The sequence below is a fragment of the Sycon ciliatum genome, chromosome 4, assembly GCF_964019385.1.
Source record: "Sycon ciliatum chromosome 4, ocSycCili1.1, whole genome shotgun sequence".
In the NCBI taxonomy this organism is placed as follows: domain Eukaryota; kingdom Metazoa; phylum Porifera; class Calcarea; order Leucosolenida; family Sycettidae; genus Sycon; species Sycon ciliatum.
Genome location: NC_088646.1, coordinates 40,243,429 through 40,256,383, shown reverse-complemented (window position 1 = coordinate 40,256,383; position 12,955 = coordinate 40,243,429). Strand labels below are relative to the sequence as shown.

At 47.1% G+C, this 12,955-nt stretch overlaps 1 protein-coding gene across 1 annotated transcript; it reads left to right on the top strand.

The window, feature by feature from the left end:
- Window positions 1-1,525: 1,525 nt before the first annotated feature.
- Window positions 1,526-12,955, top strand: LOC135816156 (unconventional myosin-VI-like; the record flags this gene model as incomplete). The annotated part of the gene is given in 18 exon segments (XM_065329548.1): window positions 1,526-1,653; window positions 2,127-2,222; window positions 2,610-2,780; window positions 5,118-5,156; window positions 5,613-5,706; window positions 6,039-6,111; window positions 6,349-6,484; window positions 7,246-7,375; window positions 7,899-7,989; window positions 8,170-8,231; window positions 8,603-8,921; window positions 9,491-9,581; window positions 9,813-9,862; window positions 10,135-10,192; window positions 10,549-10,628; window positions 11,313-11,413; window positions 11,649-11,783; window positions 12,172-12,955. Coding segments are annotated over 18 exon segments (2,189 nt in total), but the record flags the coding sequence as incomplete, so codon positions are not given.

The window sequence follows — 12,955 nt, the reverse complement described above, 5'->3', positions numbered from 1 at the left end:
TGCCGTGTTTGCCGTGTCGCACCTCCATTTCCAGGTTTCAGCCATACTGTACCGTGTTTCAATATACCGTAGAGTACCGTTGATCCGCCCCCTGTCGATTTTCTGCCTGGGAAGCGATCGCGTATACAACGATCGCCATCACCAGTGACTCTTGCGTCCAGCTGACGACTTGGTCGGATACGGGCTCATCCCATTCTGCCTCCATCACTGCGAGGCGCTTGGTGTAACTGCAGGTGGGGCAAAGCCAACTACAAACTGGCAGATGACCTGTTAGCCTACCGCACCATTTGAATATGGCACGCTTTGTCAAGACCTCGGGTACACGGAGGTCGCTGCCATCTCGGCGTCACCAGGTGACCTCGCTTCCGGCGTCGCACAGCTGCAGGACCCATACATGTACTCTCGACTCTTCCAGCGGCTCGGCTGGCTTCGTGGGCAGGCTGTACTCAAGCATCGTGCTGACGCAACGGCGTCAGCGCCCAGGTTTTGGCACCATAAGCTGCAAGGGGATTACTGGCTGCGCCTCAGTCTATCCCCTACTCCGGAACACCAACCAACAGACACAAGTCTTCAATTACAGATAGGAATACATTTCGAGAGAGTAAAACTACAAGTATCGGTAAAACATCGTCTTGGTCAACTAACCAACGAAGAATACATGAACCCATGTACTCTTGGGTCAAATCAAATAATCGTCTCGAGCCAAGACGGCAAGGAAAAATGGCAACTTACGTCATCATGCTCACAGATAGAATTTTATAGCAAAAAGAAAGGAACGTCACGCGCACAACGCAAATAAATAGAACGAGGAGATCACGTATACAACTACCGTAAAGTACCGTTGATCCGCCCCCACGCCATGTCGCTTCCCAGCTGGGTTTTCGGCAGGGGGCGGGAATTAGATCAAGGCTGTCAAGTGCAGTACGATGTACAACAACGTAGAAGTTCAGACTCGATATGCTGGATTGTGCACATTTTCATCCTGGATTGGCAAAATTTGTGTACAGCAGTGCATGCGTCGCTTCAACATCGTATTTTCGTTGTATACGCCGAAGTCGCTTCACAGGTAGAAAATCGACAGGGGGCGGGAATTAGAGAGGGGGCGGATCAACGGTACTCGTGCACTGCTGTACACAATACGTGCCAGTGCAGGATGAAAATGTGCACAATCCAACACATCGAGTCTGATCTTCCACATTGTTGTACATCGTACTGCACTTGACGGCCTTGATCTATTTCCTGCACCCTGCCGAAAACCCAGCTGGGAAGCGACATGGCGTGGGGGGGGGGGGGCAGATCAACGGTATTTTACGATATTCACATAAATACTTCGAAGGGAAATACGGTATACACGTTCTTCACGTGCACTGCACTATCTTTCTGTCAGTCTCCATTCGTTGTTGCATTGGATGTGTTACCTAGTGTGCATGGCTGTTTCTATCATTCATACTTCAGAAGTAGACCCTTTCTAATCTTGGCTTTGCTTCGCCTTCTCTTTGCCGTGTGCTGTGTCATTGTTGTGTAGACCTTGTTGAGGCAAACAAGACTGGAATTCTGGCACTGCTGGATGAGGAATGTCGTCTGCCATCCGCCAACGTAGAACACTTCACCAACGCCGTACACACCACCCACAAAGACCATTTCCGTCTGTCTGTAAGCTTACATAGTTTTCGCTGTTCGGCTCGCTTCCATCTACTTTCCAGTGTCTGTTCTAGAAGTTCAAACCAACTGGGTGCACGTGTACCTGGCACAACTCTTGCAACCGGGGTCAGGGTCGGTACATTCAAGTGCGGGTACTATAGATCAGAGAATCTTAGGACTTCCTGGTTGAGTCCCAGCCGGGTCACAAGTGACCCGATGTTCTTTTTCCAAGCGGGTCCAAGTACCCCCAACCGGGCCGCTGACCCGGCTCTGGAGCAGACACTGCTTTTTGTCTGTGTCTCTACCGGTCAAGTCTTGATATGCTGTGCCTCTACCGGTCAAGTCTTGATATGCTGTGCCTCTACCGGTCAAGTCTTGATATGCTGTGCCTCTACCGGTCAAGTCTTGATATGCTGTGCCTTGAGGAACATCTCTGATGCATGTACTTGTTTGGTGTCATTTTCTCTTCTCTTGTGTGTGCACAGTCACCGCGCCGCTCTAAGCTTGCCTTCTACAAGGGCATGAGAGATACGGAGGGCTTTGTCGTGCGCCACTACGCCGGCGCTGTCTGCTACGAGACTGTAAGGGACGCCACTTTTGCTGCTGTCATTATTTCAACACGGCCCATCTTGATTGGCTGTTGCAGCTGTTGTTGATGTGCGTTCGTTGTGCCCTAGTCTTTACTGGTACCACGGGATGTGATTGTTTTGTTCTTGAGTTCTCTCATGAGAGTCAACAACCACTCTAATTTTTTACTGATGCTACCAGTAACAGGACAGGGCACTGTCCTAGCTTGTTGTTCAAGTTGGCTTGTCAACCCTCATGTATGCTATGGCCAGTATGGGTAGTTGAAAATGGCACTGTCTGTGCGGTCATGTACTGTGACATGACTCCTGTGTAGGTGTATGAGCGATGGCTTCTTTGTCACTGTTCGTGAGCTCTCCTTTTGTGTTTTCCTTTTTCCGCAGGGTCATTTCTTGGAAAAGAACAACAACACTCTTCATGACAACCTTGAGATGCTCATGCAGCAGTCTGAAGATGAGTTTGTTATGAAGCTCTTCCCCATGAAGAAGCTTGCATCCGAAACCAAGAAAGGAGGCAAGAAGCTCATCTTTGACAGCTTGGGAGCCAAGTTCAAGGTCAGTTTCTATTTTAACTTCAACTGAACTAGAGTAAATGTTGGCGTAGGACCCGTGGTATTGCACTGTTTTGAATTCTGCAAATTCATTTCATCCTGCACCGGCAGTAGAAAGTATATTACTTCGAAGTAGGTGTTTTGTATCACTGACGCCATAGCATACATAGTTAAGGCTTTTGTACGCGCAGGATTTCTTCAGAGAATGTAGTGTTTCTTGCAGGGGATATATCGAACTTCAACATGCCAAACCCATCGACTCGGAACATGCAATCGAATGAGTACTCGACCCCCATCCAGACAAACATTTAACACAGATATGTTGGTTTTAAAATGTTTACTTATATAGATGATAGCGCAGCATTTCCTTGTACCAGCGCAATAATACTTGGCATTGGCATGCCCTCATAATAAGGTCTCCGGTATTTCGAATAAAGATAAGTGCACGACAGATCACTTACCAGCTGCAAAGAAAGCCTCCAGCTTCTGGTGATGTCCCTTAGATCGTAGATGATCGACGAACGGCTGGAGGCCGGTCATTGTTTTCATACACACGGAACAACTGAAAAGCCTGGTGTTCGTCGGTTGATAGTTGAATAGGACTGATCAAGGTGGATCCAATCACTTTTATCCCCACCCAGTTGTTCGTTGGTTGAAGGGTGCGGCGTGATGTCCCTTAGATCGTAGATGGTCGACGAACGGCTGGAGGCCGGTCATTGTTTTCATACACACGGAACAACTGAAAAGCCTGATGTTCGTCGGTTGATAGTTGAATGGGACTGATCAAGGTGGATCCAATCACTTTTATCCCCACCCAGTTGTTCGTTGGTTGAAGGGTGCGGCGTTATGTCCCTTAGATCGTAAATGGTCGACGAACGGCTGGAGGCCGGTCATTGTTTTCATACACATGGAACACCTGAAAAGCATGATGTCCGTCGGTTGATAGTTGAATGAGACTGATCAAGGTGGATCCAATCACTTTTATCCCCACCCAGTTGTTCGTTGGTTGAAGGGTGCGGCGCGCGCGCAGTTCAACATTAAAACTCTGCGCGATGATCATGGAGTCCGCCGCTCAGGATGTGAAGCGGGTAAATTGGGCGGTACCGTGAATACCACATGGTGAACATCTCTTTTGAAACGGTGGTAGATTGCTCAAACTTGCCGTCGGTTCTACAGTGCGTTTCAAAAATATAGACGCATGATTTCAAAAAACCGTTAGGCCAGCATCAAGAGTACATAAACCAGAGTGTGCAACTCGGGATGGTTCCTGTGGGAGCGTAATTCGTGCACTACGTCATTTCTGACGGCATGGTAAGCCACAGGTACGGTGAAAAGTTGCGTAACCAGTCGCGGTGGTGCAGGTCACTGGGTTTGTCTTGATTTCGGTTTTTTGATACGGATAGCCTGGTGACTTTACTTGTCGGCGGATGTACGCAGCGTACACAGTCACACAAAACACCGAAATCCTGAAACAGGACGTCTAAAATCAAGCAAACTTGGCTGATTTCCGGGCTATGAAACATGAAAATTTGAGCTGTACGCAAGTCGCGGCTTGGCTGACCTCATCAGGGTGACGTAGTGCACGAACTGCGCTGTTTCAGATCTGATATGCACAGTTGCACACTCTGGTTTATGTACTCTTGCCAGCATCTATAGCACATAAAATCGGTGATCACTTTGTGCATAATAATTTCAAAATTGGGTGTTTGCTTTCCGATTGCTTAAACATCTACTAGTATATGAGAGTAATTGGGGGAAGGACCTGAGCAACATTCCGAAAGAAATTCTCGAAAACCTCCGGCCAAATTTGAAATATTTCAAAAATACCATGTCTATGTTTTTGAAATGGACTGTAGTTGATTCCAGAAACTTGCGTAGCATCTGAGTACGTTATGCGTACTATGAGCATCGCGAGGAGTAGCAAAATATCGGTATTTACGGATGACGTCATCGGTAAAATGCTCTGATTATAGGTTAAGTCACAAAAATTACGGGTAACGTTAAATCGGAAGAAATTAGGGTTAAAATGCCCCGGTTTTTAGGGTTAAATCGCACGATGTTATCGGTGACGTCAGTGACACAGAACGCCTACCTATCTACCGTCTTCATTCTTCTTGTGAGAAAGGTGCCTATCCAGAGGGTGGTCGTCCTTTGCAACCGGAGCAACACGGATGGTCACCAATCACCAAACTATCCTCCGAGTTACCATCACAACGCTCTATGTATACAGCCCGAAGTGCTCTCAGCAGAGTGTCCACAAGCTCTTCATAACCGAGAGATGAGTCCTTATCACTGAATACTCTGCTATGTGTCGTGCTGCCATTTGTTGTGTGTTTTGCAGACACAACTGTCTTCGTTGCTGGTCAAGTTGGGAGAGACCGTGAGTATAGGGTTGCACGTGTATCTAGTGTACAGGCTTACGTAAAACTTGTAGTATTCTTACTTCTTCAGTCCAAAACAGCAAGAGCCCTGACTCAACTCATGCACAGCAACTAAAAACCGCCGAGTCCATTCCACGCGCACGCGCGTGGGAAACGGCACATGCTACATGCATAACAACACAATGCACCACTGTGATGAATGCCTGGGGTGGCCAAGGAATGCAACAGTGAATATGGAGTTGTGGACACTGCACCCCTGTAATCGTATCTAGTGTTGTTCATAGAGCACTGGCAGCCTTTATATCAATCTGATTTCATGTGCATTTGGTGTGCCATCTACAGTAAGTTGTAGGAGCAGAGATATGTTGATTTTTATGATGCTCTTTGTGTTGAAAAGGTGACTCGGAAATGGTAATCGTAACAATGCTCTTTTTGTTGGTTTCTATTTGTTTTAGGGTGCATCTTTCATCCGGTGCCTGAAGACTAACTTCAAGATTGAGCCAGGTGTTTTCAATGGCGGACAGGTGCTCAGCCAGCTGCAGTGTGCCGGTGAGTTTCCCATGAATGCTTGACTAGTTTTTTGCTCTGCCGAAGCATTGAGCGGTTACACCACTTCTTGGATTCTCTTCGGAGAAGACGGAAATTATCCTTACTTAGTTTTCATACTGTTGGCATCAGATGATGTTACTATCCTGTTCTTGACATTCGTGTCTGAGAGCTAAACAAACACTCTAATTTTTTACTGATGATGCCTTGACTCTCTCTTTCCCTCTCTCTTTTGTTTGAAATATGGTGATCTCAGTACCGTGTTGCAATGTGTGTCCTTATTTCTGAGTACTTGTATCATTCGTTCGCTTTTGTGTGTGTGTGTGTGTGTTCAGGTATGGTCACGGTGCTTGGGATGATGCAGGGTGGCTTTCCGTCCAGAACTGGCTTCCAAGCTCTTTATGATATGTGAGTTGTGCTGGTGATGGGCTGTTAGAATGGCTGTCTGGTTTGTTGATGGTCTAATTTACAAATTCAGAGTTGATAGCTGCTTTCTTGCAAGCCTCGAATACCATGTCAATAACTTAAGGCACGACTGTAAAAGTTATTGGGATTATGAATACACATTGTACTGTATTTCGACTATCTTCAAGGATTGGTCATGATCAACATGGCCTCCACTTGATGTCTTTCCTGTGGCTCAAGGTACAAGGATTTCTTGCCATCCAAACTCGCCTCTCTGGACCCGAGAATTTTCTGCCAAGCTCTGTTCCAGGCGCTTGGTCTGGATGTGAATGACTTCAAGTTCGGTATGACCAAGGTGTTCTTCAGACCTGGCAAGGTAAGCCGCGCCCGCATGTACCCAGGGGGTTGGGATGCAAGCATTTAGGGACATCCGGAAGGCATCACACTAATGTACTGAGTACCTGAACATTTTGAAAATCCAGTATCAGTCGTCTGGTGATGACCTTGTAGCGTGGCATTCGAAGTTTCAATTGAAACTGAGCGTCCTCTGCTGGATCTGCACCAACATCCAACAAAGCGGAGTCGTGCGACCGAATGACAGAAGTGCAGGAACATTTGCTCGCCGCGCATGTCAACTAGAGTACCTAGTTGTGTAGTGCAGTGGCATCGCTGATTTTGCCATCTTGTACTCGAAAACGGAAATTATCACTACTATTTTGTTATCCAGCACCTTTTCTGTGCAACAAGCATCCGTGACTGGCATCAGATGATGTTACTTTCCTGTTCTTGACATTCGTGTCTGAGAGCTAAACAAACACTCTAATTTTTTACTGATGATGCCACAGATAATACTCAGAGGCCTTGACTATCTCTTTTGTTTGAAATGCGGTGATCGCAGTTCGGACTGCAGTGTCTATCCTTATTTCTGCCTGCATGTACTTGTATCATTGGTTTGATTTGGGTTTTGTGGACATCTTGGTATACCGGTAGATTCAGTACTCTTGCTTGCTTTCCGGGCCTACATGACATGTACATTCTGTATGCCCGCTGTTTTGGCTTGACCAGTTTGACTACCGATTCTAACTTGTGTTTGTGTTGTGCGCCTTTGTTCTGTGTGCTTGTGCACTATGCTGGCAGTTTGCTGAGTTTGATCAGATCATCAAGTCTGACCCAGACAATCTGAAGGTGCTGGTCAGTCGTGTCAGTGGCTGGCTGAACGGCAAGCGATGGAGGAAGGCCCAGTGGGGCGTGCTCAGCTGCATCAAGTGTACGTGCTACACCCATGCATAGCTAGTGTTAGGATGCATCAAGTGTACGTGTTAGATCCATGCATAACGAGACTTTACCGAAACGCTGGCTTGAGCGGAGTGCGATATTCTGTACGGGGAGAGGAATGAGCGGCATGCCGTCTAATCAGGGTGATGTACACATTGCACAAATCCTTCCCAGTTACACTGATGTAGCTAGACTGGTGAGTCAAGGTTTCCGATAAGTGAGCACATATTCATTAGTTAGGGGTTGTTGCAAACAGGAAAAATCGGAAAAAATTGCTGTCACCACCCGGTCTCGAACCCTTCATGCTTATGGTCAGCGATAATCTACCACTGAGCTATGGTGTAGTCGTCATCCAAGCAGCGACCGCTCAAACACCTTCTTGAGACCTTGTATGCACACATCTTGTTAATCACACAGGCTGGTGGGATGCAGCCCTCACTCTAACCCACACACTTCACATACAAACTAACACTTATTGTGCGTGTTTCCTTGGGAATTGGTGTGTATGCTTTCAGTGTCACGCAAGATCCAATACCGGCTGGAGAAGCATATCATTCTGCAATCTGTTGCAAGGGGTTTCATTACTCGGAGAAGAAACCTTCCACGGTGAGTGCTCAATACTGCCTTTGGCTGCTTGTGGTTTGCCAGCTGTGGCAGGGTGGTTTCTATGCATCCCCACCTGCTCTTGCTGTACTGTCAACATCATCTGTGCACGTCTCACTACCAATTTAATGGATCTACGAGCGCATTCATTGGTGTTGTGTTGTCGCTGTGTGGTGTTCTCAGTGTCAAGGGATTCTCCAAGTTCCAGCTTCTTCAGCAGCAACTCGGCAAAATCAAGGATCTACGTAAGTACCTCAAGCAAACGCCAATGGTTGAATCATGATAATTATGGCACACCTAGTGGAATGGCAGAGTTATCGTCACACCAGATTACTTCACGTTTACAGTTGTACTGTTCAGTTCTTTTGGATATTGAACATTGCATAAAATGTGAAGAAGAGGTTGGTGCGACTTCGGCGATAGTAGGGGAAGAGTGTGCTCTGGATGGTAGTTTGAGTCAATCAAGTGAGAATTCAAGTCGGCAGGAAAACCGCGAGCTCCCATGTAGGGAGCAACACACTCTTCCCGAACATTGTATAAAGTGTTGAAAAGTAGAGAGGAAAGCTCCAGCAGCTTAGTTCTGTGTGCACCGCTCTTGTACTGCTCGCCTGCACAGTGGACAAGTTGGACAAATACCGCAAGGACCAGGAGGGCAAGTTCCTGGATCTGCAAGGCCGCATCGATGGCATGATCTCCAAGATGCGCGCACAGCCCGTCACCCAGAAGGAGATTGACGCTCAGTACCACGACCTGTCCAGTGCGGTGGACAACGTCGCCAACGAGCTCATGACCCTGATCCAGAAGGAGGCCGAAGAAGCCGAGCGAGAGCGCCTGCAGAAGATCCAGGAGGAGCTGGAGCGTGAGCGTAAGCGCAAGGAGGAGGAAGAGCGCAAGCGACGACAGGAAGAAGAAGAGCGCAAGGAGCGCGAGCGTATGTAAGTCTGGATTCTTGTGCCTGGTGTTTAGGGCTGGATTCTTGTGCCTGAATCATTAATTTTGTCTGGTTTGTTATGCCTGAATCATGTATATCGTGTTTAATTCTGGATTCCTGTGCTTGAATCATTTTTTATTGTTTGATTGTTCGCGCATGGAGGAGGAGGCAATCGCATGGTACTTACTGTATATTCTCTATTATAAGCGCAGGTCTCCATTACTAGCACAGTCTCTAATACTAGCACACTGTGAGCACCTTTCGAAACATTATAAGCACAGTCTCTATTATTAGCACGGTCTTGGTGGAAATCAATGTGGCATGCATGATATCTAGAATGTATTTCTTCTTGCCCTGTATGGATGTATTGGTTGAAAAAATATAAGCACGGTCTCCAATATAAGCGCGGTCTCCAATATAAGCACGGGGTAGAGGGGTGTTGAAAAAATAGAAGCACGGCGCTTATAATAGAGAATATACGGTATATTTGCTTAACATTGTGTTCGTCATCTTTATGGCTTGCACCTGTCTTATACTGAGTTTCTTCTCAATTCCGTCTTCTCTTGTTGTCAGGCTGCGTGAGATGGAGGAGCGCCGTAAGCGAGAGGAAGAGGAGGCACGACAGCGTGAAGAGGCGGAACGAAAGCGCCAGAAAGAAGAGGAGGTGGGTAACTTTCCATGTGCTTTTAAATGTGCATGTGTGATTCAATAGTTCTGCCTTGCTCCGGACAGAATAGACCGCATTACCAACTTGTTTGCTGCAAGCATGCACCTCTCCTACACAATGTGTTTCATTTAGTTGAGAGTGTGCTCCGGACTAGGGCATCTGCCACTGAAGCACTGCATTGCGACAATTTGGCTTGTCCTGCTGTTGCAATTGTGTCTGTGTGTGTAGGAGCGCAATCGTGCTGAAGCAGCCCGCCGTGCTGCGGAGGAAGCAAAACGGTATGTTTGACGTTGTTTGTGTGCATGATGTCGGTTTGGGGACTGTGTTTCTAGATATTTCTGTCTAGTCGGTCTGTGCATTGCCTCAATCTCTATCTTTCTGTCTCAAGTCGCCTGCTGCTCGCATTGTGCAAGAAACTCGGAGTTGGGACGAACTCTGTAAACCTCCTCTGTGCCTTTTGTGTATCTTTCTGTCTCCGTTTCTTTCTTTTTCACTCTCTTCATCAGTTGCCTATGTCTGTTTGTGTTCATGTCTCTACCTTTAACATTAGGCTTGCCGCTGAGGAGCAAGAACGTCGCGACAGAGAATTGGCGGAACGTCTTGCTCAGGTTAGTGGGTAGATGTGTAGCGTCGGCAGACTAGTAACTCGCGCAGAGAGCGACTGCGGCCCGCTATAGATGTATGGCTTGTGTGTGTGTGCGCATTTGTGCATGTGCATGTTGGGCGCAGGGAATACTCTTTCTGCTGACCGCTTGCTAGTGTGGGAATGCACTCACCTCCTGCCGGACTTGCATGTAATATCATGATCACCTAGCTAGAGTGTCGGTGCTCCTGCAAAGTGTAAGCCTTGTCTGGCAAATACTCTATTGTTGTGCTCGTGTATAGTTGCTGAGACTGGCTGTTAGTTTGGTCGGGGGGCTTCAAGTAACTTATGCGTCTCATTTTGGTTTTGGGGTTTCTCCAGGACTCTGCTAAACCGCAGGATGTGTTGGTGAAGGATTCCGAACCAGCACAGGAGGTATCCCGTATTGCCAGAACCACACTGTAAGTGTGTGTGTGTGTGCGTGTGTGTGTGCGTGTCACTGTGTGTGCGTGTCACTGTGTGTGCGTTTCACTGTGTGTGTGTGTGTGTGTGTGTGTGTGCGTGTCACTGTGTGTGCGTGTCACTGTGCGTGTCACTGTGTGTGTGTGCGTGTCACTGTGCGTGTGTGCGTGTCACTGTGCGTGTGTGCGTGTCACTGTGTGTGCGTGTCACTGTGTGTGTGTGTGTGTGTCACTGTGTGTGTGTGTGTGTGTCACTGTGTGTGCCTATGTATGTGTCACTGGATGTGTGGGTGGCCACAGTCTGTGGAAGTTGCATGTGCCACACTGGAGGAAAGAACAAGGAAAAAGCTCGGCTCCTCGCAATAAACATTTCCAAACATGACAACTAGCGCTCAGCACAGCACAATGAATTACTTCAAGTATGTATAGACAGCAGAGATGTGATAATACCTGGGAAGTGAAGATAGTCTACCATTGTCTTCGGTATCTAGATTTCTGACCGTATGATTATAGTATCTAGTTACAGTGGTGTTACAGTGGTGTTACAGTGGTGGATAGTTACTCTTAGCTCATATCCATATATCTACCTCCTTTCCCTCATATATCTACCTCCTTTCTACATTCATTATGGGCTCAACATCCGAGTTTCAAATTATCTTCTCTGCTCATGTTTGTGGCCTACAGGCCGTCAGCGTCGGAGGCACCTGCACAGGCTGACAAGAAACTCCCTGATCTCAGCAAGTGGAAGTACGAGAAACTCAAGGAGGTCATTAGCTCTGGCTCAGGTAAGTCTCTTATCCAACGCGGACTGCTGAGTACTCCACAGGTATACTAGTACACTGGAATCATGGAAGTTCTGTTCAAATTTATTTGTGTGGGTAGGCTTCGTTGACGGAGGGAAACTGCAGCTTTCTTTCTCTGTTCGCGCCATCACTTCGTTTCTTGCTGTTTGTTATGCATTTTGGTGGCTCTATGGACTCAGTTGTCTACTTTGCACCCTTGTCTTTGTTTCTCCTTCAGCTGATGTTGAGCTTCTTGCTGCCTGTCGTGACGAGTTCCATCGGCGTCTCAAGGTCTACCACGCATGGAAAGTCAAAAACAAGAAGAAGGGCGCCAACGTGGACAACAAGCCCGACGCAATCAGTGCACCCAAAGGTAATCCTTTGCTAAGTCTACTCCATGTTGTGACTCTGGCTGCTGCTGTATCGGGAGACGGTTGATGGCCTCTCGTGTCATTCATATCCTAGTATAACGTTGTGCTAAATGTGCGGAGACTCCATTGTAGCCATCCACTCTCCATGCATCCATACATCCTCACAACATTACATGGCCTCTGGACTTTTTAAAAAATGAGTTTGGGGCTTTGCGTGTTCGAGATCCGGGATTCTACTGTTGGGTGAGACGCTTCCGGTGAAGAACTCGTTGCGATACGTTCCTGTCACATGCAGCGAAACCTTTCTATTACTCCACAACTCTTACTTCGAAACATGCCCTTGTTGACCGAATTTTTCTGTCTGCATTTTCCAACACTGTTGCTGCTTAGGTTTCTCATCGTCCAAGCCCCAGACTATGCCAGCAGAGCAGAGACCACAGCGCTTCTTCCGGGTGCCGTTTATCCGGCCCGAAGACAGGAAGACTAGTCCTTGCCAGAAGGGCTGGTGGTTTGCCCACTTTGACGGCTCCTGGGTCGCCCGTCAGATGGAGCTTCACCCCGAGCGTCCCCCGGTTCTGTATATTGCTGGTAAGCACGACTTGAAGATGTGCGAATTGAGCTTGGAAGAAACCGGTCTGGCTCGCAAGAAGGGTGCCGAGATCTTGTGCGATCACTTTGACGAGCTTTGGAAGAAGCACAATGGTCCACAATACGCGACTACTTGATTCCATAGCAGAAAACTGTAGAAAAGCCTGTGTCCCTGTAAAACATGAACATGCAGAACCTTGGCTCCTTACGTACATATTTTCCCTATTTCTATTTTCTACTATTCCATACGTCCTCCATAAAATTGGTATTTTTATCGCTGGTTGATCCATGGCAGAGTTTGATTGTTACTGAAGTATTTATTTTGATGGTTTAGTTTGCGGCCTTCCGTCCACCACTGTAAAAATCTTCTCTCAGCGAGACATCCCTCTATTGAAACTTGGTTATCTCTATAATATTTCTTCTCCTTTTTAATAGTTTGCTTAGAGTGCCAGACAAGACCTTCTTGATAAATTATTGTCTGCTGAAGTTTAGTTCATTGCCGTGTGCATTTCTATTACTGTGAAGATTTTCCAGTTAAGCATCTCTCAAGGACTCTACTTAGTGGAGCACATTCTGTTGTATATCA